At 36.7% G+C, this 26,502-nt stretch overlaps 2 protein-coding genes across 10 annotated transcripts in view; one reads left to right on the forward strand and one right to left on the reverse strand.

Moving 5' to 3' along the window:
- RUNDC3B (RUN domain containing 3B) overlaps positions 1-8,995 on the forward strand; it is a 51,523-nt gene extending 42,528 nt beyond the window's left edge. For both annotated transcript variants that reach the window (XM_014875699.2, XM_088161296.1), the window contains exons 9-11: positions 5,040-5,186; positions 5,533-5,648; positions 6,667-8,995. In XM_014875699.2, coding sequence (XP_014731185.2) covers positions 5,040-5,186; positions 5,533-5,648; positions 6,667-6,812 — 409 coding nt within the window. In that variant the 3' untranslated portion in view covers positions 6,813-8,995. The remainder of the gene's footprint in view (positions 1-5,039; positions 5,187-5,532; positions 5,649-6,666) is intronic.
- Positions 8,996-10,022: 1,027 nt separating this feature from the next.
- Positions 10,023-26,443, reverse strand: SLC25A40 (solute carrier family 25 member 40). 8 transcript variants are annotated; one of them, XR_015802257.1, is made up of 12 exons: positions 26,309-26,443; positions 25,255-25,373; positions 23,167-23,226; positions 21,840-21,946; positions 20,033-20,100; positions 18,348-18,472; positions 17,093-17,266; positions 13,717-13,826; positions 13,320-13,401; positions 12,176-12,256; positions 10,392-10,619; positions 10,023-10,272 (listed from the first exon to the last, which is right to left on the reverse strand). XR_015802257.1 is itself a non-coding variant. In XM_088161331.1 (11 exons), the coding sequence occupies exons 2-11, from the start codon at positions 25,346-25,348 to the stop codon at positions 10,504-10,506; spliced, it is 924 nt and encodes a 307-aa protein (XP_088017457.1). In that variant the 5' UTR covers positions 25,349-25,373; positions 26,309-26,443; the 3' UTR covers positions 10,023-10,503. The 8 variants fall into 8 exon arrangements, 5 of the variants coding, with proteins under 5 accessions (XP_088017457.1, XP_088017438.1, XP_088017443.1 ...); XR_015802268.1 differs by lacking the exon at positions 13,320-13,401 and having other exon boundaries at positions 12,176-12,248; XM_088161331.1 differs by having other exon boundaries at positions 10,023-10,619; positions 13,717-13,733.
- Positions 26,444-26,502: the final 59 nt, after the last annotated feature.

The following is a 26,502-nucleotide window of genomic DNA, read 5'->3' on the forward strand; positions in this document are numbered from 1 at the left end:
CCTAATGAATGCTCTGGCTGCTTCTGTTATTCTTGAATAAAAGTAAGTAAATTTACAGGCCTGGAGGGAGCATGTGTATCTACAGACACTTATTTCCACCCTGGGAGTGTGTTAGTATTGATTAGTTAATGACTCATCAGTAATCTTTTGTAATAGGCATGGCAGGAATTCTTCAGCAGGATGTTTTTACTGAACAGGTTTCTTTGTTATTGAAGAGGACCCTAATTTTAATAGTAGCTCTTTGTATAGAGAACAAAAAATATAAATGTAAGGCAAATATTTGTTAGTTTTTAATTATGTACTTTAGTACTAAAATGTTCTCATTGCTTTTGCTGATTGTTTTGCCAAAAGAAATTATTACTTGCAGTAGTATTTTCAACTTGTTCTCACAAGTTGAAAATAAAGTTTTTCTTTTTTTTAGATATTAAGAAAATCCCACCCAATTCACGTGTCATAAATGTTATCCTGGGACAAATGTATGTTATACTTCCCTTATATATATGCATTATGGAAAAATCTATGCTGTGAAGTCGTACTAAGGGTATTTGGTCATTTAAAAAGAAATGCCCTGGTTTCAGCTGGGATAGAGTTAATTTTCTTCCCAGTAGCTAGTACAGTGCTGTTTTTTGGATTCAATTTGAGATTAATGTTGGTAATAGTCTGATGTTTTGGTTGTTGTTGAGTGTTCTTTCTCTGCCTATCTCTTCACTATTTCTTTATTTTATAATGTTTGCAGAACTTGAAACGCTATAGGAAGTTATCTTGCAAAACTGTTGTTTGGGGTAAGGACTGCTGAGGGTATAGCTGTTTACTTTCTGCAGCTTATGAAACAGTTACTGCTACTTGTTTTCCAACATGATTGTAAAGAGATGGAAATAATTGTAGATGCAGAGGATACCAGTTAGTTGGATGAGAGAGGGGAAGCTCACAGGCTCTCAGGCAATCATGAATTTTTTCACGGCAAGATTAGAGAATGTACCATAAATGGGTTTAACCCCCCTGCTCTCATAATCAGTTCTTATGTAATCTTCCTACACTGCACAAAACCTTCAGCACTCTGCAGTCCCACTCTGTTAGTCCAGGATACTCTGTTCAGCCATACCTCACACATTGCCTGTCTTTCATTCAAAAAACAGCCTTACAATCTCTTACTAAGATCCACTGTATTCTCCATGTAGCACTGCCTTCCTGAGGTTATTACTTTTAGCCACTGTTATTATCTTCTTTTCCAGACTGAAGAAAAGGACCTAACAGCTTGGTTTATATGCTTATTTTCTTTCAGGTTTAATTGTATTTCTTTGTTTTCTAACTTCTTCCTTTAATAAATCCTATTGCCTATCTTATTTACCCTTTTTTATTTTTGGAGTATCCTTGCTTTTACTCCTGTATTAAATGGTTTAACATACTGTCCTACAAACCTTATCTTGCAGCATCTTTCAGTCTTCACAACTACAAACCCAATAGAGCCATATTTTATTGAACTTTATTTAAAAAATAGAACTACATACTCATTGCAGTCCCGGTGTGAGGAAAAGTCCTGCCTCAAACCCTGCAGCACCTCTACACAGAGTTGGCCAGCCTGATTACAGTGTTTGTATTCTGGAAAACAAGAGCACTACTGTAGAAATTCAGTATGCCTTGGATAAAATAAGTTGTTCTCCTTTGAGAGCTCTTAACCTCTAGAAAGCATTTCTTTTGTCTGAACAAGAGTAGGACAGCACTAGATAGTCTTGCACAGCTTTTTTGTCACATTGAGTTTTGAAATTTTTATTTGCTTTTTTTCATTAAAACTTGACCATATTTTCTTCCTTTTAATTTTTTTTCCTGTAGTACGTGTTTTTGTATCCACCTCTTTTCCTGTTTTGGGGTATTTGTAGCAGGATCATCTTTCCTCATGGTGACTGAGTGTGAGGATTCTGTGTGCTGTGTTGACATGGCACTTAGGGACATGCTTTAGTGGTGGGCTTATGGTTGGACTCAATGATCTTGAAGGTGGTCTTTTCCTACCTAAATGGTCCTGTGTTTCTGTGCTGACTCTTCAAATAAATTTGATTAAACAAAAGCAATGACAGTTTTTGCATATCAAGAGAATTGCTGTCTGTAGGCAATGCCTTTATAATGGCTCTCTGCTGCAGTGGAATCTTATGATACTTGAAAAATATCTGCAAAAGAGCAAAGAGCTGAATCATCTACAAAGCTGATAAAATAGGTGGTAAATAATAGCATGTGGTATTAATATTTTGTCTAACTTATTGTCTATACTACTACTTTTTATGTGTTTGATACTGTTCTTGGACTCATTTTATAATTTCAAATCTATTTTTACATATGTTTAAAGATTCAAAATAAAAGTTTTAAGAGGATAATATTTATTTTTTTATCCTACTTGATGCCTGGTTTTCTTCCTGAGCATGGTGGAGTGGTTTAAGAAGTGATTAACTGAAACTATCTTTAAATGTTATGTTAAAATTTCTGGAGAATTTTGGTGAGTCTTAGGCTTCAGAATTTGTTTGTTTACACAGAAAAGGTGAAATTTCAGGTTAGTAGGGTGTAAAGATTTGTGGAGAATAGAAATATAAGTATATTCAATATAGAAACCTATGTCAAATGCAAAACTTCCACTGTTAGCAACTTGTGTGTAGATGTGTGTCTGTGATCATGTGTCTGTCATAGTGTACCAGGGTTGTCCAAATGGAAATCTGCATGTACGTGTTATATGTGTGCATTTACATTGAGGCACTGTGGGCATAGTCACAGAAACTGTGTCCTGTTCTGAAACTTCTGTGAAAACATTCAAGATGTCCTTCTGAATAAGGAGGTGATGTAATGTACCTGGCAAACCTCATAAGAACTTGCTATCTTGCTGTTTCAGTTTCCTCAAATCAACAAACCTGTAACAGCCCCGTGTAATGCTCAGTGTTCCCCAGGGGATTAGGGTTATTTCATGAGGAAGTGAATCCCATGCAAGATACTTGAAATAATTGAGAGCTTTGGGTTAGTATAGTGGTTATTCCTGTAGACCTCATAGGAGTGAATCTCTGGGTAGAAAAGTTGATTGTTTACTTGTGTGAATGCTGAGGGAATTTAGTCATCTTGAGAAAAGTTTCTTGAAACTAGTTTTAATCATGGTTGTGCTTAATCCCCTTCTTGTGCAATAAAACTCTGAATCTGTCTCCTCTGTGAAACTCAGCTGCTAAAAGTTCCTTACTTTGTTTTATGGGAAATTTTGGCTCTTTGGGCACTGTTATTTGCCCTTACAGAAGTTCCTGTCTAAACAGTTCAAATACCAGCAGAATAATAACTGTATTGTAAAAATAGACCTGTTGAAAATGTTATTGGAAAATTCATGTAAATATATGTGTGCTATGAGTAGTTATTTAATTTGCTGTGCAGTTTGGCATTTCAGATAGCAACATGGCATTTGATTTTGAACTTCTGAGTACATTTGGTATGGAAATGAGTAAATTAGCTTTTTGCTTCAGGCCTGAGTTAGTCAAACTCCTTGTGAAGCAACATTTTACTATTGTCTAGTATTTTGTGGATTGGAGGACTTACAAAATCCAATTACAAAATGCTATTGCTTTTATTTCTAGTTATTCTACAGCAGTAAAAGGGCAGATCAAAGGTTGCCTTGTGCTATTGGGAAAAGGCTGGTCTTGTCTTGGAGCCTGAAAAACTATGTACTTTCCTTATGTTAGCGTATTCAGACTTTTGGCAGATGATTTCCAATACTGGCATATTAGCTTATTCAGTTCTAGAATTTTAGAAGACTGATTTTGCTTTCTTGGGAATATGAGGCAAAAATAATTTGAGCATTTAACGTATTCAGTTTACCATTTTATATCAGTTACAGACATAGTTGCTAGAAACTGTAAGGTGATAGAATAATTATGTATTATATTTTGCCTGAAAGCATACAGTGGAATTAACATGTCTGGTTTTTAGCTCATTCTGGAAAAGTATTGAAGGGGGATGCAAAAATTGATGTTGAGGGAAGCACATCACATTCCCACTGTGGGCTTGCAAAATAGCTGGCCTGTCAATTACCATTATGCTAGCAGAAAGGACCTTTTAAATGCAGTTGCTTTTCTTTATTGTTTTTGTAGAAGGATTCAAATATCTTTTTTTTAATATATATATTTTTTTAAATATGTCTCAACGTGTTTCTATGTTGCTTCCCCTAGGAAAAGCAAACAGTCTAAGATGCTTTGTGAAAATTGCAATCTGTTGGTCACCTTAAGTAGAATATCTGGATGGTCACTAGTGGTGCTCCCCTAGGCTCGGTTTTGGGTTCAGTCCTGCTTAATATCTTTACTGATGATCTGGACGTGGAAATTGAGATCACCCTCAGTAAATTTGCAGATGACACAAAGCTGGGTGGGAGTGTTGATCTGCTGAAGGTAGGAAGGCTCTGCAGAGAGATCTGGAGAGACTTGACCAATGGGCTGAAGAAAACTGCATGAGGTTCAATGAGGTGAAGTGCCAGGTCCTGCCCTTAGGTCACAACAACCCCGTGCAGTGCTACAGGCTGGGGGAGGAGAAGCTTGAGGACTGTTTGGCAGAAATCACATCCTGTGAGGAACACCTGGGGGAGCTGAGGGTGTTTAGTCTGGGTAGAGAGGCTCAGCACGTTCCTCATCACTCCCTACAGGTTCCTGAAAGGAGTTTGTAGTGAGTGCGGGTGGGTCTCTTCTGCTGTGGCTACACTGACAGGACCCCAAGAAATGGGTTTAAGATGAGACTTAAGAGGGGAGATTCAGATTAGATGCTAGAAAATTTTTTTCACTGTTCAGGTGGTCAGGCTGCAATAGGTTGCTCAGGGAGGTGGTGGGGTCACTGTTCCTGGAGGTGTTTTAGAGGCATCTGCGTCTGGCACTGGGTAATATGGTTCAGGGGTTATAGTGGCAGTGCTGGGTGATGGTTGGACTGGATGATCTTAAAGGTTCCTTCCAACCATGATGATTCTATGATCATCTGTGTCCTGGTTTTCCTTTGAACTGCATTTAATAGACTTTTTTTTTTTTTTTTTGTATTCACAGAACTGTGCTAAAGAATAATGACTTGAGATCAAGACAAGAATTAACTACTCACCTCACCAATCAGTGGCCTTCCCCAGGAGCTCTGGATGTCAATGCTGTTGCCTTGGACACTCTACTCTATAGAAAGCACAATCAACAATGGGATGAGTAAGTTTCATATTTATTTTGATTCTCCCTTAGAGGAACAGGGAAACTAAAAATTATGTATTTCCCTCAGCATACTTTATCCTATTGAAGTCACTTGTTACAATGTGCAAAGATCACTGGTAACTACAATCAGTTTCTCTTGCTTTCTATAAAAATTTTCATCCTTTGGATCAATTTTCTTAAAAAGGGCAGAAAAAGAAATCATTGCTTTAGGAAATAAACAAAACAGTATTTAAGAGAAGAAAGATTAACTGCATAGGTTTTTTTAGAAAACTTTTTAAGAAGAGTTGAAGATACCTAGTTAGATCTTTAAATGTGTTGCTATCAAATATTACTTGCTTTTCAGGAAAAGTTTTCAAAGTCTGGACCAACTTTCAGCAGAAGTTAGTCTTTCTCAATCCTCTCTGGATCCAGGTCACTCACAGGATGGGAAGCAAGATGGAATTAACTTGTTAAATGAAGGTACAGAGCCAGTCTGATGTCTTCCTTTTAATTTTGTTCTTCATAGCTCTGAACTTCAGTCCCTGTGAGACAAATTTTCAGTGTGAAGAAAATACACATTGAAAAACATATTTGTTATGCTAAGTGTTTCAGTTTCCCTAAGGACTCTGCTTCAAATAACTTTGGATTTATTAAGATACTCACCCTACTCCTCTGTATTTAAAGCTAAGCTTCAAATATGTTGTACATCTCTTCCTTCTCCATCACAATCAGCTTCACTACAAGGAGGATCTACTGACATCTTTCTGCTACAACAAGCTCCTTATGTTTCCTTTTTTTGGTTCTAAAATAATGATTAAATGCACTGGATTTGCAACTACCACTGTCATTCTTACATCTTGCATTTAACATTTATCTGGAGATGTAGCCTGACAGTGTTTCCATTAAAACAGAGAGAGGAACATGATATGAACTGTCTATATAAATGTAATATATGCACACACCCCCTTTCAAACCTGGATGCTTATCAAAGATTAGCTGCTCCATCTTGTGGGCAATTCTGAAAATGCAGGAAAATATTAGAAGATTTGTGAAATAGTAATATTTTGGGTATAGAATATAAATTGTTATAAAATAATACTTTATGTATCTCATCAATTCTAAGCTTTAAACAGATTTGCCAATACAAAACCTTAGTGTTACATAACTGCTAGAATTTCTTTTTTTTTTTAATATCAAGGATAAAAAAATTTGAAGTTTTGGGGTTTAACTGTAAGCAGTATTAAAATCTAATTTAATTCAAGACTGATTTCAACCCAGCTGGTAAAGCATGGGTAGGGATCTCTGTACCACCTGGATAGGGAAAGTGTGGTGTAAGTTATCATCCCAATTGCATTTATGAAACATGCCTGTGCTGAAACATACTATGGAATTCACAGTAGTGTAGGTTAAACAGCTTTTTCAGGTCTTCCAATTTTTTTATGGTCAACTAATCTTGTGCTGCAAAAATTATTAGCTTAATTCTTATTTTTCATAACAGGAAAGGAAGATACTCCATCATTGCTTGGTCTTTGTGGCTCTCTTACATCAGTAGCAAGCTACAAGTCTCTCACAAGTCTGAAATCAAGTGAATACCTTGCAAGTCCCACAACAGAGATGACAAGTCCAGGCTTAACACCATCTTGAGATGCACACAAGAAGGAAGAGCTTTCTGTTGTATGCATTTGGTTTATGTACCATAAGATGACTTGAAGACTACTAGTTCTGAGTTTAAAAAAAGCTGCTTTATTTTTTTCTTGTCATGGATACCTTTATAATTCACAAATTTGCTTTTTCTTTCCCCCAGAGGACTTTTCAAATATTCTATTTTAGTCTAGAATTATTTAAATCTCTTTGTCAGGTACAGAATGTATAATCTGATGTCTACAACTGATTTTTTTTAATGAAACAGTTGGAAATCAGACCATACTTAAATAATCAGCTTTGTTTCTCCTTGCACTAGCCTGGACCACCTCTAGCCACGTACTCTGCAGTTCTTTAAATATTTATCAACTCCTGCAGAACAGACAGGGAATCCTGAACACCAGTCTTTATAGGCAAATAAATGTCTAAAAATCCAGCTTTTCATCTGTGTATGTTGTGTAGGACCTTAGCATATTTAACCTATCAACAGCTTTTCTCAAGTTGACTCAGTGTTAGGTTTTGCATTCCTGTTAATATCATGGCACTTAGATGTCCCAGTCACACTGAAACACAAACTCTTGAAATTGCATGTGAATAACAAATGTAACTTGATCATATAAATCAAGCATACATAGTGATTTCTAAATGGTGAGCAAAATCACTAAATGCTTTTAAGTGGCCTGGGTTACAGATAATCTAACGTTATCCAAAAGGTTCTTGCTGAAAAGATGGGGACTATGGATGATGGGGGTAAGCAAGCATCTTGTGAAGTTTGGATTCTGTGTTTATTGGCAAGATCCCAAGGAGAGTGAAAAAGGAGAAACAATGTAATGACTGTATTTGTGTGTTAAAAGACTTCTCTCATCCCTGTAGTAGTCGGTATTTTTCTTGCTTAGGTAATACAGCAGAACTTCTGTAAGTCAGTTTTCTCAAATTACTTGCCATTTATTTAAATTACTGATAGGAGAAAAAAAAAAGAGAGACATTTTTTTAAATCTAACTAACTTTCCAGATTACCCTACAGTTTCAAAGTTTGCAAAATAATTTTTGAATTGCAAACTATATTCTTAATTCTTTGTAAGATACAATGGATCCTTTATCTATGAATTTTGCTAATCAAGGTAATGCTTATCAGTATGATTAGTAAATTTTTAAACAAAAGTGAAATGCATGTAAGTATGTTGTATTTATAAGTGCTAGGGAAAATGCTTTTTTGTGCCAAAGAAGTTTCATACATTGTTTACATGAGTAGCTGCAATACAAGACAGATTTTTAATTATTGCTTACTCCTAGGTGTTTACAGTATGTCACTACACTCTGTACAGGTTTAGTTGATTTGCCTCTTGTGATGATACCTTGGCACTACTACTTTAAACTGGTTATCATAGGGAGGGCTTGAAAGAAAGACGATTCATTCTTACCTTAACTGAAATATTTAGTCTTTTTAAGTATGAGGCTATGCATTTCTGGAACTCAAGGCACTGTTGGATTTAGCTAGAGGATAAGAATCCATCTCCTCAACTCTCTAGTTGAGGAAGTCTCTACATCCATGGCAGGGTACACAACCACTGATGCTATTTTAATACAGAATTTTAAAGCAGTTTAACAAAACCACCAGGTCTTTCAAGCCCTCATGTATCCACACAGATAATTTCTCTGTAATAAACTCTGACCATTAAATCCTTTCATACACCTTCAGAATGTCCATTACTTCATGGAACTCTTTTTTCTTATCACATTAAGCACCTGTTTCTTGAGTAACATTATTAAATATAAATTTGTAAACTAGAGATTCATTTTTATTACAAATAAAATGAGGGAATCCAGATTCCACAAGTTAACATTCTGCATCAATGTACAGTGATTAAATTGGTCTTGTTTGCTGTTAAACACTTCTCACATCACATCAGTGTTTTGGAGGGGGCAGTAATCATGATCTTCAGTCATGTTCACTGATTGCTCTTTTCTTAGAGCTACATGTGTTGTTTAACTGAAGTCTTTTATGTAGTCTGACATGTGTTTCTGGGTGTCATTTTGTGCATGGGCAATCAGTTATGTGCATCTTTCTCAGTTCTAAACATTTTCCATTTTTTAAAAAAGAATTTTGAACCGCCAAAACTGTATGTTTTGTTGCCTTGATGTTCCATAAATGTTGCATGTAAATTAAAAATTTTGTATCATCACTAGTTACAATTTGTTGTCTCTGTTTTAATCACACAGGATAAAGTAAGACCATTCAGTAAATTACAGTGTTACTGAGTTTAAAGCAAATACTTTTCTTGCACAAGAGGGAGACTTTCTTGCTTTCTATCATTCAGCGTCATCTAATATCTGCTGCTACTGTTTTCTCTTAATCCTTATTTTGTAAATTTACATTCAAAAGTCACAGTGGAGGAACAGTGTTAAGCATCTCCTCTGGCAGCACCGTGGTACCTAATATCTTTACAAGTAGAGCATTTTTCAGTGTGTGAGGAATTTTCACCATGGACTGAACTCCATTTCTTGGGTAAAGCACATCCAAATGTCAGTGTCTGACATTGATGATCTGACTTCTGAGTTGCTTTTGTATCAGTACCTCATTAAAATACACAAAAAAAATAGAATTCAACAACTGCATTGAAAATGCATGAAAGGAGGGAGGTAGCGAGGGTAGTTAAAAATAATTTAAATCATACAGAGGCAGCTCTAATTTAGTAATTTGAGTTCCTACAGGCAAGTGCAGTGCTGCAGCTGTTCCCAGCAGGAGTGCAGCACATTGGGGCAGAGCCTGGCTGTGCCTGTGGCAGCAACTTGAACCTGCTCTTCCCTTCAGAGGGACACAGGGCAGAGCCAAGCTGGCATGGAATCACCTCTCCCTATGCCAGCAGCCTGGGCCTTCCGAGACAAAGGGTGCATGGCCTGGCCCTGCCTTGGAGCACTGTGACAGTAACAACTTGCACCTCCCAGAACCGTGAAGGAGTGTTCCTGCAGAGTACCTGTGCAGGCCTTTGGCTTCAATGCATGGGTGTGCTTTAATTTCTTCGAGTGTTACCTTAAACAAAAAGCCCCTGCTGCCCCAGCAGTGTATGCACCATGCTCTCTCAGTGTCTAATGAGCATAAGTATTTTTCCAGTTTGACAGAATTTTTCATTTAAAATAAACCTGAGCTTTTATAATATGCACTTACATAAAACAGAGCTGCAAATAAACATGTACAGAATGAAACACATAACAAGCAGCAAGAATAAATATTTATTAAATTCACTCCGTATCAACCTCTTTACTGAGAAATAAAATATATCTTACAATTGGAAACCCAAAACATTTTTAAACACAATTTTAAAACCCAACTAAAATGTTTAATCATGACTGAAAATTTAACGCAGTGGAAGTCATTATTCTTCATTGCTATGTCCAGCCTCAATTTTTCTTGTCTTCCTTCTTTTTTCTTTTGTTCTTCCTTCCTTTCTTTTTTTCTGTCCAGCTGCAAGAGAAGTCAAAATCTTCAATGATAGTTTAAGGCTGACGTGTATTTTCTTACTCTTAATAAAAAGAATGAATTAATCCTTTGTGAAAGTTAAAAATGAAACTTTATTTAGTTACCAAATGTAATGGTAGAAATCCACTGGGAATTCTAAAAAAACTTCTTCACAGATTTAAGTTTGGCACAACTTCTATCATATACTTTGACTTCATACAATTGGACGAAGAAGAATTAAGGATGTCGATTCTTTTTTTCATTTAAATGAGAAAAGAAAGACTTTCCATATTCATATGTGCTGATCATTATGGCACAAGCAGGAGCAACTTTAAACAGCCGTGGAGTAATACCTGCTCAGAAGAGAAAGGGAAATATTCACTACCACTTGTTTTCAAGTGCTGCAGTACAATGTATGGATCACAATATATCAATAGCACAGTATATCAGTTTAGAGCTGGGATTCTACCTGCTCACATGCCTCAAAATACTGAATTTACTGGCTGTAGGTATTACCAATGTAATAACCTTATGCCCTCACCTCTGCTATCTTGTGTGGTCTGCCTGCCTCAAGTCCATTGTGTCTCTGCCCCTTCTGACTCCATGCAACTGGAGCACCTGAACTTGCAGGGCTCCTGTGCTCCAGCACACAAGAGGTGGCCTCTACTAAAATGAAGCGTCCTGGTCACAGGTACAAGTGATGGAATTTTAGTGTTAAATATCTCCTGTTACAGTCAACTGTGATCTTGCCAGTGGAGGTTAGAAAGTGATTCAGTTTAGAGGAAGGGAAATAAGGCTAAATCCCCTTGTGTGCACACAGCCAGCCCTCTACTTTCCCTTGAAAGGCAAAGATGTCTGCAGAGAGCCAGCTCAGATGACCCACGACCTATGGAGAACTTGTGTTGCTTTGGAACAGCAGCAAGGAGCCAGGCAGACCAACCCCAGCCATCTCAGCTATGTGTGGCCAACTCGACCAAAGTGGTGGCTGATCAAGAGTATTTCAAAACTCTGCTACCCATGTGTCAAGCCTTAAGTGTAAGTATTTTAATCCATTAACTGAATTCAATATCAATAATATTGATACTTTGTGGTATCTTGCATCGGTGCTCTGAAATATGCAAAGCCTGTTACCCAGCTATGCCATCACTGTACAGTGAGTAAAGCAGTTTCACGTCTTTCAGCAAACACAAGTCTTGCAAGGCTGTGCAGTCACTCACACAAGGGCGCCCAATGAGTCAGTGCAGTGTGGTGAAGTCTGGTAAGTATCCTGGATTTGGGAAGTCTCTTGCAGATGGTCATTTTAGTATGAACTACAATAGGATTTTATCTCAATATAATTTTAATCTCAGTATCTTGTCATTTCCACCTCAGGCTGCCATAGTCATGCAGGAGATGGACAGTGTTTTCTCTTGTCTTCCTCTGATGACCAACATATCTATAGATGCTTTTCTTGTTGCCCTTGACATCCCTGGCCAGATTTATTTCCTAACCTGATCCTTATCTGCCTGGACCATTTCCCTGTGACAGGTTACCTGTCCTTGCTTCCACCCTCTACTGGCTTTCTTATTGTGTCTGAGTTAGTCCAGGAGCTCCTTCTTCCTCCATACAGGCCTCCTGGAGTTTTCACCTGATTTCTCTTCTCTGGGATACATTGTTCCTGAGCCTAGAGGGGGTGATTCTTGAACATTAACCAGCTTTCTTGAGCCCCTCTTCCCTCCAGGGCTGTATCCCATGGTCCACTACCAACAAGATCCCAGGAGAGGCCAAAGTCTACATGTCTGTTGCTTTATATATGCAATTGCATAACTGACAGTGTTCACAGAAATGGAAATATATAATGTATGCATGTTAACATCTATAAATAAGAACTCTCTAGTCTCAATTTTTTCAGAGATAGGAAAAAATTTACCAGCAAATAATCCAGTAATCCCATTTGTAGCAACAATTTTCCTCATAACTTCCCAGGTTGATTTACGGTCCCTCTGTGGAACTCAATATAGTACAAGACAACAGTGAATTAGGCAATCCATACAATGCCACAGAATAATATTTTTAGGAATCAGAGACAGTCACAGACGTAATTGTTAGGTTTAACTCATTTTTTTCTTCATTTTATCCATCTTATTTATACAGTATGTTAAATTAATACAGTATGCAAATACACAAGTTAAAACAGCAAGACATGGAAAAGACCAGTAGTAGCAGCTAGAGTAAGATATATGAACAACTACTATAGTCTTGGCTGGATGCTGCTGATACAGTTGAAAAAAGCCAAAACTGTCACAGAATACATCCCAAGTAATGGGAAAAAAAGTATTATATACTACTTCAATTTGTATAAAACAGAGCAGTGCTCTACTGACAAGAGCAAAACAGCAACTTTCTCTTTCATCCTTTAAAGATGTCAGGACATTCATTAATATGCTCTCAAACATAATTTTTTTGAAATCACATGAAGAGAAAGTAAAAAATACACAACCTGAGCACAATATTTTCTCTTTCTAGTCTAGTACTTATCACAAGAATATTGTTATGTAGGAGCAAGTGGTAGTGAATGTTATTTTGAAGACTTGTTTCAATAGATAGATCACTGTTCACCTGAAAGTTTACTATGAAGTTAATGTTTTGTCTGTTTAAATATAACTTATTTCAATCATAGAATAGTTTGGGTTCAAAAGAACCTTTACTGGTCATCTAGTCCAACCTCCCTGCAATAAGCAGGGACATCTCAAATTTGTAATTAGTCAGCCTAAATGTAATAGCTTTGGATTCCTTGCTTCAATTTTATACCATCTTAGTAAGATAAATTGTACTGAACTCACACCTTTTCCCTCTCCCATGCCATTAATGAAATACAGTATTCTCCTAGGAGATAAAAATATCTTATCTAGATACTACAATTTGGGGAAGAAAGAATGCCTGAGTGATAAAATGTTTACATATACTTTAGAAGTGGCAAATACTTAAAATTCCTACCAAAAGCCATTCCCAAACACTAAGTTTTATTTTTTGAAACATTAGAGGGTTTTTTTTAATTTTTACCAGCAACTTACTTTTTAAGGTCTCACTCTCCCAAAGTTGAGTCTGCCTATATGTTTTCACTACATCAAATGGCTGAGTTACGACAGCTGCAATCTATCAGGAAATCAGTTTTAATGTTAGTGCACAAAAATTAAAATTTAACCCTAAATTTTTAAATTAAAGTGCACACACAATTTAAAACTTGGTTTGCTACTCCAAGCATATGATATTTTTAAGTCTTGTATGTCAGAACACTGTAGTTTATTCAGATTTATTTAGTCAGGTTGAATGCCGCACCACGTGTGTTTAAAGTACAAGTACCCCAAAATGTACATTTCTGAGAGAATCATCTAAAGTCATACCTTTTAAAAATATTTTATTAGTGCTAATGATAAAAAAATAGTACTAGAAATGAAATTACATACTTACAGAGCTAGACGCTGCTCCTGAAGTAAAAGAAACAAAAAATGTAGGTTCATTTGCACCAACTTCCTTGCACATCATCTTCTTGAAACGTTCATAATTATACCAATATATTGCTATGATTACAAAAAAATAAACTTGCATTACAACAGATTTGTATGTCAAGTAAAAAAATTCTTATATCACATCCAGATATAAGAATTCTACTGTGGCAAAAGAAGGAAACAGAAACAAGAGCTGAAAGCATAATAAGTGTCCTATGTGATAACCCATGGACAGATTGCTGTGTTCCCCTTGATCTCCATATCCTAAATTTCTTCATATGATACATATTAGCCTAATCATTTTTTTCATTCCCTTAGGTAACCCCTGCCTTCATGCAGTTTAACCCAAGCACTATAAAACTCACATTCAATTTAATGTAAATCAAAATGTAGGCTTCTAATTACTCGCTATGTTTTCAGGCATTTTTCATGTTTCATAGATCTCACTAATTCTATGAAAACACATTTCATACCAAATGAAATGTTGCTCAGGACTGCCTCATACTTTTTTTGAGGCACAGTATAAAATTTAATTCTGATTCAACCAAAAAATATGATTTTGCTCCCTGGAATTATTAATAGGAGAATGCCTCTGTGGGGACTGTGAAAGGACTTTTAGGAATAACATCTGTTTCTGTGACCATCTGCTGAACTAAACTGCACTTTTTCTGCTTTCTAACCAAAATTTCAAACTATATACTACTGGGCTGAATTAGAGTAATTCCTCATGGCAGTAATTTACTAAATACTGCAAATGACAGCTCCATATCCTGAAAGGTAACTATATCTCATTCAGCACCACGTTATGGAGGTTGTGCCAGCAAAAAAAATTCACAGCATTTCTTTCCATGAAGACTACCTGCACACATGCCTGGCCTCCAATATTTTGCAAAAGTAAAAGTAGGCATTCTCAGAAGGCATTCTGAGGTTTTGAGGTTTACTACTGAAATGTACAAAACCCTAATTAAATATAAATTATCTAAATCCAAAATTTTCTTAACCACCTACAAGACTCTCTACATCTCCCTAAATACCATTTACACTTATATTTAACATATATATATGTTAAAGGACTCAAATATTAATATTATTATTATTAAACCAATTTTGGTGTTTATAAACATTCGTAAGTTTTGCTCAGTCTAGCAAGCATCCCAAGGAACATGCTTGAAATACATAAAGAACACTTGGGCCAGGAATAGAGTGGAATTCTAATTATCCTGTACTTCTTGAGTCATGTTGTGTTGTTTGACTGCTTTCAACAGGACCTGCTTTCTCAACTCATGTTACACTGATTTTAACTCTTGAGATAGCTGACTTGAATTCCCTGCAGCAAAGGTACAAACTGAGAACACCAGAGATTCAGCTGCTGTTGGGACATCATTCAAACTGAAGAGCTCAGACTGAAGGTAGAAAGGGAGCACATCATATCAGACAGAGAGCAGTTATAAGGAAAAAATTTATCAGGAAACACAGTGAGAAAAGGCATTAAGCAGTATTAAACACCCTTAGCTTTACATAAGCAGAATTTTGTGGCATTTGGGGTTTTTCAAAATACATTTTCCTTTACTCATGCTTCTACTTCCCTGCTCACTATTGGTTGAGTAGTTCTCAACATGCAGCTACTGCCTTATAGGTTAACTTGTGCCTCTACCATCAAGGCCACAAAGTACTGGGCACAGATGAATGAGTGCCCACTGGCTGTCCAGGGAATGCCAGTGCACTGTAGAAACCGACTAAAAATCAACAGGTCTGGTTTGGATCAATGGAGGAACAGCAGGCATGGACACAAGAATCTGAAAAGGGCTGAGAAGAATGCACATCACCTTAGTGCCCTCTTCCTTGTGCACTCCCTCACAGTGCTCTGATCTTCCCACTCTGTTAAAAGCAGCAGGAGGAAGAAAGCTCACTAGCTCCAGCCACACCGGTACAGACAAAAATCAATAAAAGAACAAGAACTTCTACTTGAAGACAGCAGGAATCAGATGAAAAATTTTAGAGTTCCCTTACAAACCTCAGAGAACATCCTAAGAATAAACTGTGTTTGGCAGAGAAGAAAAGTAAGTAAATTAAAAATAAATATTGAACGGGAAACACTTCAGACAAAAGATTCAGATGAATTCCAGCAGTTGTTTTTAGCCTTAGTGAAATGATGTTTTCATAGGTTGAGAAGCCTTCCCTATCAGAGAAGGCTAAATTAAGTCCCATCAAGGAACTGGATCTTTAGGTGGGAAATACATTCAAATCACAATTTTCAAACACCTTCCCGTAGCTACGTGAAAGAGAACAGAGCATTATAGATTCTGAAAAGAAGACAGCTGAAATAACTTGTTTTGCTTAACTGACTTAACTACTGACTGCAATTTTTAATTAAATATCCTCATCACACCCCACTTCTATCTCTGTTTGGTTCACAGCCAATTTAAAATTTACTCTGGGTACACATACCCTGTAACAGCCCAAACCAATGACTGGCCCACTTGATTGTTTGGAAACACAAATTAAATTAGATATCAGATCATCTTTAGAATGAAGTAGAAGAACAGAGATAGCAAGTCAAATACTTCAAGGGTTCTCTGACTCCAAAACCAGGTTTGAATATGAATCTTTCCAAAAATAGGTTTGAAGAATTTTTCTGGGCCAACATAAAGTGTTTAAAGATGTTATTTCTGGTACTACCCCAATGACAGAAACTGCTTCAACAACAATTGATGCCTTATGATCCTAAAGTGCTCTGACAAAAACAGGCCTTAAAGGGACAGGGGCTTTCTAGTCCTTTAGCAGTCTCCCCTGTAACATCTGTCCCAGTTATCTTAAGGAATAGCCCTAGGACTAGTTATGCTTTAAATCAGACTTTTCTTCTTTTAGGCTTTCAGCTTTGGAGTCTTGCTGAAGAGTTTTTTGGAGCAGTAATACAAATAAATTCATCTTGATTTAAAAAAATAAAATCTTGAAGACACTGCTGTGTCACTCCCTGTACGTGTTTCCAAAATTATGTAACAGAACACTTAGACAAAGCATGTTTATCAGAAAACAGCCACTATTTCTATCACAGAGAAAATTTCCAGCTGAAACTCTTCAAAAGCAGTCATTGTGTAAGCTAAAGATGAGCAGACATAGACTAAGTACACAGAAATGGAATGTAACAATGAATCCTATCCGGTATCCACAAACAAAATGGGGGGGGGGGGGGAAGTGACATCTTCAGAGACTTTAGAAATAAAAACATTCAAAAGATAAAAAGTATATCTCAGTCATTCCTAAAGCCAACCATTAAAATAACCCAAAAGCACAGAAAAATAATATAAACAAAAACCTGCACGGAAAAGAAACCTTACCTGAGAAAGGTACATCTCTCAGAATAGTAGAAGTCCAGCCCCCCCACAGGGAGATCCACCCATCTACAGCCACTTTGGTGCTGATACACAGGTACAGCTCCTTGTAGGACCACCTGCGATACTGCATTTGAGTTCTGATCAGCTCCAGGGGACTCACCACCGTAGCAGAGCCAACTGCAAAGGAAGCACGGCTTTTTTAGAAAAATCAGTATTTAATACTACAATTCCCTGAACATTCAAGTTATGTCTCGCCTTACTTTATATATTTGATTCTTTTCAACTCTCCTATTTTCCTTCAACTAATTCCCTAAATAAGTTTCCTTTCCAGACAAGAAAACCATGCCTATTCACACTACCTACATTTTCCAGTAGGGTTTTTTTTTCAATACTAGCATGTTGTAATCAATGTAAATGCTAATAATCTTCATTTTCAGATTTAACACATAAATAGGCTGAAAATTTCAAGTACTTGCACTCAATTATTTTCATTAGTTGCCATTTTAAACTGTAACTGGATTGATTTCTAAGCAACTTTGCCACTCTTATTTTTAACTATTAAGAGCAGGCAATCTGTACCTGATACAGTAACTCCTGCATCTTGCACAACGGTCAGTGAGTCATCATTCAGTAACAGGCTACCATCACACATCTAACAGACATTAAAAATTTTACTAGATCCAAGAACTTTCCTTCTGTTTCTGGAATAAGGTTTTACACATGAATTTAAAATCTGGAACAGCCTAATAAGAACAATGTGCTACACCACTGCAAAATAGCAATTCTTTTTCCACTAGTCTGCCAGTGCCCCCATGGTTGTCACAGGTAGATCATGGAACTGCATTATCACGCAGACCCTTCTAAGAAACCCCTAAAATATATTATCTGAGTTAATTCTATAAAGGTAGATGAAGAAAAGGATAAACAGAAGTAAGAAAATACACAAATTCCATCCACATCATACAGCAGTAAAACCAGTACAAGTCCAGTATTAAACTGTCCTTTTTAGAAATCTAGAAATATAAAATTCTGAGGAAATTACAAATGTAGTGAAAGTGTTTCAGCAAAACCAAATCCCATTATTCCAGGTTAGTGGGTTTTGTAGCCCCAGAAATACTGGGTAATGACAGTATTCCTTCCCATCCCTCATTTAAACCCACAACATATTGACTTTAAATGAAAGTCAACAAAACAAGCCCAAGAAAACAGCATCCAGTTATTATGTTCCAGTTTTTTCTTTAAACAGAGGACAACTTACATCTGCTTAAGGAACCCGCAATAACTGGAATGTGCTCATCATGCTTTCCTGGTCTATTTTTCAAAGCTTCAGACAGCTGGTCATAGCAGGTATAATAGATTGCTGTGGTAGGAACTGCCATTATTCTATGAGAGGAAATTTAAATTAATACAAGGAAAGAAGAGAATAAAGTCAACTGTCTTGTATGGATATTTTACTTATATTTAAAAAAAAAGTTAAATCTCCAGCCATGTGTAATGGATTAATTAAAAAAACCAATATTAATCCCATAGCTTTGATTCACTGCTTCTAGTTCAGTTTCAAATCCACACATTTCCCAAGTTTTCATTTTCACTTAGGGAAAACTGTAAGTCAAATAATGCTAGGTTATCTCCATCAAAATCTATTCCATACCAGCTCCAGAACTGTTTTGATAAAGAATGGGATGTGAATGATCTAAAAATGAAGAACCCAAACAAAATATTACAGAAGTGCTACTGCCCTTAACTTATATGTATGTAACAATTGGATAATATGCTCTTGACCAAGAGCCACTGATACTCACTACTTGAAAGACAATGTAGTATCATAAATATAAGCTTTTTCCATACCAGCATAGTACAGACTATAGTAACAACAGCTAGATTCAGTAATCTTCCAGTGTAGGGGTAAAGCACCACATCTTATTATAAAATGCCAATTACCATTATCAAAAAACACTGAGGACCATCATGCTTGGAAAACCAACATGGCTTAGTTTAGATCTTTTCTGCTGCTTGTGTGACTTTCTCCAGTAAAGAAGTTAGCTCTCTGCTGGAGAACAGAACATATGCTTTGTAAAAAACTGGAACAGTTCAGTCAGGTCCTAAGGTTTATATTTTGAAATTGCCACATACTGGAGGGTAAACAAGGTTGAGCTCCACCAGATTTTGCTTCTTTTTTGTCTATACACTGAGCACTGTCTGCAAACCAAAAGTGTACCTACTGGGCACTTCCCACTTTGTACCTCACAAGATACAAGTTTAATACACATATTAGATTTGAAAACTTTCCTGATTTATGAAGGAGAACATAATTCTAGAGGCCTTACTTTCTATTAGTACCAAGTTAATATGAATAAAAAGATAAATCAGTTTGGGGCTGTTAAGCTTAAAGAGAAGACCAGGAGGAGATCTGATTGCAATGTTTAAATGTGTAAATTGCTCTTGTAGAGAGAAAATGAATTATCTGTTTATCCAGATAGAAGAAACCCCAAAGTTCTTTGAAATAAAGAAGATGATTACAAAAATTAAGTGAGGGTAATGAGGTGCAACATCAGAGTGTGTGGAAACAGCTGTGCTGCTGATAGCAAGTCATTAAGTAACAAGATACAACAATAAGAATGTGTCAAAGACTGGCCCTCTCCTGTGACCAGGTCTTATCCTGTGATTCGATGATGCTATCGAAGGAATAGTTATAGTAGGGGAGGAAAAAAAAAAAGGAGAATGAGAAGTCTATTGATCCTGCTTAACTATTGAGAATGTATGAGGAAATTCTAAAATCTGCAAAAATTATACTGTCCATAGACACTTATGATCGAACTGATTAGTCTGTAACTTCAGGATTGATCAAATTTTTAAAAGCATAATAATTTGTCAAAAATAATTAAGTAATTTTTTAACAATAACTTACAGCATGCTACAAAGCTGAATACCCATTCAACTTACAGTGTTGGTGGCAGCCCACTCCACAGCGACTTAATTCCCTCTATTCGAATAATTTTCACAAATGCATCCTAAAAATATAACCAGGCAAAGAGCAATAATAAGCTACAAACTTTTGTATTTTAGCTGGCAGAACACAAAACTAATGTCTTTAAAAGTATGTTTCTAAAATGGCTTATCATTGTAAGATACCAATTTTGTATCAAGCTATCACACTTGATCATGCAAACAGTTCCACTAAGCTGAACAGAATAATTTATGTGACTGAAATGAAGAATTTCCTTCTGTCTTTAGAAAGTCAAAATACTAAGTGTTTATCAGTGACTGACAGCCCTGTGAATAACTATTTTCAGAACTAATATGGCATTACTTGTGAAAACTTCACAGAAAAATCCACTAAAATAGTTTTTCAATATGTAGCAGAGTTTCTAGGCATGAAATAGCAACTAATTTTCAAAGATTATTCAATACTTGCTCCCTTTGACAATGTGACCCCATACATGCAATGTCTATACACTGTACCATATACAAGCTTGCAATTATTACAGCTGTCCTGTATATTCCCAGGAGACTGACAGCAGAGGAACACTAAACCTTGAAGTACATTCGAATGAAATTACAAGCAAAACCACAAACTTTGTAAAGTCAAGATACCTCATTTTCTTAAAGTATCTGGGGAAAGAGGTTGAGATTCAATGGATTAGAATACACCTAAGACCAGACATTATCACAGGGCCTCAAAAGATAGAGTCTGGCAGATCACAGAAAGGACTTAGGGAAGGAAAAAGCAAATAGCTTTAGAGGAGACAGCCTTGATGGACTAATCCTGAGAGGTAAAAAGTTGAATGGGAAAAAAAAAGAAATGGTTTATTACAACAAACCTGACTAGCTTTGAAAGGAAGCCAAGAATTCCTAGAGGTCCTGACATGGTTTAACAAAAAACCCCCACTTTTATACTAGCTAGTTAATATGTTTATACCTCAGCTTCAACAAGTTTACAAAACAGCAGGGTACAGATAAAAGATAGGACTCATTTTTTTAAAAAAAAAAGAAGATAAAGTTATATGATAGTCATTCTTCTTTAAGAATCACCTTGTTATGGCAAAAACAGGCATAAATTAATATCAAATAGAAAACTATGTAACTTTCTAAAATTACATAGTAAAGCTAATTGAAAAAAAAAATCACACTTGTAAAGTTATTAATTCAAAAGAAACTGTACAACTTCTGAAGACACCTTTTGCATTACCATCCCATTCTCAAGATTTTAATTCTGAAAAATCCTTGATCATAGGTTTAATTTCATGGCAGAGTAAAAAAAAAATTTTTGACTAATGAACCAGCATGACAGTATCTGCCAGCAAGTCTGTTTCAAGTGTCTGGGAAAATGCTAATCCTACGAGTCTCAATGGATAGAGAACTTGACATGTGAACTTAACTTTAAACACTATCTGCACCATTAGTTCAGCTCAGGAGCACACTGGGAGATGTGTGGGCACAAGGGCTGCAAGCAGGTAAGAGAAAATGATTATCTGCAATCATCAACTACTGCCAATACAGCTGAAGTGGGGAAAATAAAATCATAAGGCCAGTAACCTGTGAGTAGAGCTGTGCAGCTGCCTTCTTGTTCATCTTAAGAAAGGAATAAGTATTTTATTGCTGACAGTAGAAGGTATCATCAATCAGCAGTGTAACCACATGAAGACCCTCTCAAATGATAACAGATTCCAGTAGAAACCGAAAAAACCTGAAAACTTTAGAGTATGCTACTTAAAAATGCAGTTTTATATATATGTAAAATGGTTCTTACCAACGTCCCTTTGAAATGCCCAGGTTTTTTATGCCAGGCTTTGCTGTCCCCATTTTCACCAGCATATACATGATCCATAACACCACTGGAGTATACAAAACATTTTCCTAATAAAATTGTGTGTAAGAATATAGTTAATGCTTGTAAGTTAATGCTTGTAATATAGCTAATGTTTGAAAATAAGTTTATTTTCAATAAACTGTTTTTACTCAGCAGCAATTTCAAATTCGATATGATGGCAACACAGATTTATCTCTGGTTAGACACAGAGGGGCAAAATAATTTTGGTAAGTCAGTAATGACAAATTAGGTCAAAGGAAAGAAGGTACAAATGTACCACTCAGACTGCCTAACTAAATGGAACTGCCTTCATAAGGCTCTAAGAGACATGTTTAGGTTATACTAACATCTGCTGAAAAGTAAAACTAACACAAGACCTGAACATCACTATTGTATGTAACTCTGAACATCTTTCAGACTTTGAAATCTTTTATTAAGCAGCCACAGCATCCACTTCAAGTGGAGAGATTATATCTTATCTGTATTATTATTATCATTATTATATCTTGTCTTGGTCTGTATTTATACTAGATCAACCCCTCCATTTGTTTTTCGTTTCTTCTGCATCATGTGCTTTCAACCTGTTTGATAAAATATTATTGCCATTACAAAAACATACTTTAAGCTTCACATCTGCAAATTTCTGAAGGCTTTAGAACTTACTCAAAATCAGGATAGAAGGCACAAGTATTTTTCCTAATTTAATTTGCAAGTGTGACTGCAAATACTCACTCCACATTCAACATGCAAAACCAGTCATCTTCCTTGTATTTAAATCTCATTTACTAAGTACAAGTAAATAGTAGGAACCATTAGCACATCTTTGAGAACACATTATCTTCATCTATTTAGAACCCAACTGGCAAGTGACTTGTTAAGACTTCTCCATTTCAAAAATCTCTGGATTCTGGAGGAGATGAACTTTGATATAACATCCTGACCGCATAAGCCCTCTGATGAAATATTTATTAATTTAGTAACAGCTTTTTATTGTTTGACTCAACTCAGTATTAGTTGTACCTTCTGCCACAATGAAAATATTAAGACAGAAAAAAAAAGCCTGTTTTAAATGGTATAGATGTATGAGATTTTTTTTCTACTGTGTCTGTTTAGTATATACTGGTGTGTTGCTTTCCCCCCCAGTTATTCTGGAGAAACAAGCTCAAACATTCTGCACCTCAGCATAGCATTATGACAACTGTCAGCTAAATACAAGAGCAAAAAAGCAAACGATGTCCCCCATTACACTACACATTTGTTTGCTTACCTTTATGGAATGGATTGCTTTGGGCTTGCAGTCGAGTTTTGATAACATCTAGAGGAGTTACTAAAACGAAACAAAAGTCATTTAGAAACACCCTGGATACAGGGTATAAATGTAGTTTACAAATGCCTTATCATGAACTTCTACAACCTTTTTTTTTGTTTCCAGAGGGGGAAAAAACCTAACAGTTCTTACAATGTTATCAGACAGAGAGAAAAAGGATGTTAGCAGACAGAGACATGTTATCAGAGACAAAGGAGAACTACACACCCTATATGGTTTGCAAGACATCAAATCTATCTTTTCTAATTTACTAAGAGTTGCATAGACATTAAATATTAGAGATACACAAAGCTCATTCAAAAACCACTGGGTCATGTTGTCTGATTGCTAGAACTTCTTATGTTCTGCTGCTAACCTTTTTTAAGTAATATACCACAAGGTATACAAAATCAAATTTTGGCCTCCAGCATATAAAAGAGCACAGCATTCTCCATGTTTGTTCTTTTTCAATAAACTGACCATAATATAACTTAAAAAAAAAAAAGTTAAATTAATGATGTACTTTTCTTCTTTTCTTTTTTGCTGCATGTAGGGAATATGTAAAACGTTGGGTATCTTGAAAAGCAAGTGAAGGTTTAGTGAACAGCCCACTGCTTCCACTGCAACCCTTACAATTATCACATGCTGAACACTGCAGTGGCTGGCTAGCTGGACCACCTTCCTCTGATTGTACCGGCTGAGGGCTCGATTCAGTTGCCTGCATATAAGCAGCTGGTCCAATCTGAGTCCCTACGGTATCCAAAATACCTACAGACTTGACAGAAGTGACACAAGCCCTACAACCTTACTCACCAAGTGTCAGCTAAGTCAAACCCTAGTCGGTGTCTCACTGAAGACACTCCCATGCTCAGGCAGTGCAGTCACACCTCAGCTCTCTGGTGCTGCCTCTCGGTTGACTAACAGGTGGTTGAATATTTGGCTCACACTTCAGTATCTAAATATAGGGATCTAAATGTGACTCCTGCATTTCAACTAAATTGCTTAAAATTCGCTATCTAGTAGCATTTCAACCACTCACACAATTCTCTCTCATCTCAGGCTGGCACTTCAGACAGGAGCCAGTCTCCTGTACCTCTCGTGAGCACCAACACCTTACCCTGTACTAGAATTGTGGGTATGTACATACAATTGAAATCCATCCTGGGAATTCCACAGGTCTGATGTTCAGTGAAACAGAACAAAAAAGACTGTGAATTTGACAGGTTCCTGGTAAGATCCTATATTTTGTAAACATTTGGAGATTTTGTAGGGGGAAATCGTGCTTAGAAAATTGCACATTTCCCTGCAGCTTAATCCACATTGAAACCAAAGCCACAACTAAAGGCTATCTTAAAACAAAAAGTATCAGAAGCACAAAGTATGGTCTAATGAGCTTGTAGAATTCCAAGAGATATGAAGTGTGAAATGTAACCAACCAATGCCTCCTTAGGTATGCATGGGGAAGGAGATCCTGAGTGACATGACAGAACATGAAGCAGAAGATGAATTCCATCTACTATCCAGAAGTTTAATAGAGTAACAAAAATGTATCCTTAAAAGCAATGTTTAGGGGGAAAAAAGAAAAAAATTAAACCAAATCCAACAATAAAAGTATTTGACAGAGTAAGACACCAGAGAAGAATTGTTATTACAATGCCTCACTTATTACCAGCCTTGCAGGATTTGTGTGTTGTACTGTAAAGCAGATTTTAATCTGAAATATTTTTGAAGCTGCAGGAAATATGGAAATTAATTTTTATTAATAATTTTGTTTCTTCTCAACAGAAAGCAGTGAATAACTACACCAAATGGAAAAAATAAACAGAAATTAAAAGTTAGGAAATATTATTCTTATTTTCAGAAATAGTTAGACATCAGGGGCACAAAAGATTTCAATTAACTATGCTAACAAAAAAGAGAAAACTATCAAAAATATCTTTGTTGAACATATTAGTGGAAACATACATAAGCAGACATCATGCTGAGTCAAACTGAAGAGTAATCACTTTGTAAGATTCTCTCTGTGGCCAGCTTCATAGTTTGCCTTACCAAATAATGATGTAATTATAGCTCCACAACAAGAGGCTATTGCCTGCTGAACAATGGTTAGTTTTTGTACGTTGATATCACTCATTTCAGCCATGGCTTTATCCCCAAAGAAGAAAAACCTGTTAAGGAACAGAAAAACATATTGTAAAATTATGCTTAAAATTTGCAGAAAAACGTCAAGGGGTAAATATTTCCAATTTTCATTACCAAGTTATGTAGAACCAGCAATATTACTTTTCTACTTATATACAAGCATCTCAGTAATTTTTGAGATTATTTGACAGTATTTGAGCCATGTTTCGCAAGTAAGTTTTCTAAAGACAATAGATGTTCAAAATCCTTCTTACACGAATTACAACATTTCTGTGTTCTTGCAAACCACACTGAATGTTTAACACGTATTACCTTTAACTGCAACCAAGTGTTTACGAACATGCAAATAATTCTTACAAAGATAAACTCCCAGCCTGTGGCCCATAAACCGAAGCACTGCGGAACAATGGACCCGGCCCTTCTCTTGCTCCCACCTCTCCTGAGATCCCAGAAAGGTGTCCCGGCTGATCCAACAGCCTGCTAGGGATGACTGCGTACCCTGGCACGCTCCTTGTGTAATAGGCAGGGACTAACTACTAATAATGCTACCATCAAATGTTCATTTGTTCCTTGAACAAATCCTGCTCTACGGCTGCATAGGCATGCTCACAGCAATTCAGGAATGCATTCACAATATCTGTAACTAGCCCAGGACAGGAGAAAATAAAAAAAAAATACTTCAGAAAATTAAATCCCCAAATAGAGGTGTCTCTTTCAAAATGCACCACTGTGTTTAAGTGCAGCCCTAACTTTATTAGAGACATTGATCTAAGCTTTTCATTGGCTCTACAACAACGTTTTGCTATTTTCACTACGCTTCAAGTCGGATAAAAAAGATTAAGTTCCACAAACCAACTCTGGCCTCTCAGGTGCTAACAACTGCAACAGCGGGTGGGGATGTTGTCTATTTTTCACGTATCTTTAACTCAAAAGGGGCCACTGCCCACAGCTGCGTACATACCCATTTATCAGCAGCGCCCGGCTGCCTCCGCCGGGGACAAAGGTCTCCACGATTCAAGCACAGCCCGGGCTGTGGCGAAGAGAGGAGAACGCTGCCACTCCTCCCCCGGCGGCGGGGCAGAGGCCGCCGAGCTCCTTCCCCCGGGCTCCGTCCCCGCCTCGCCTCGCCGTCCGCCCGCCCCTCGGCGGGAGGGG

The sequence above is a fragment of the Sturnus vulgaris genome, chromosome 1 (genome assembly GCF_052056855.1).
Source record: "Sturnus vulgaris isolate bStuVul1 chromosome 1, bStuVul1.hap1, whole genome shotgun sequence".
NCBI classification, from domain to species: Eukaryota; Metazoa; Chordata; class Aves; order Passeriformes; family Sturnidae; genus Sturnus; species Sturnus vulgaris.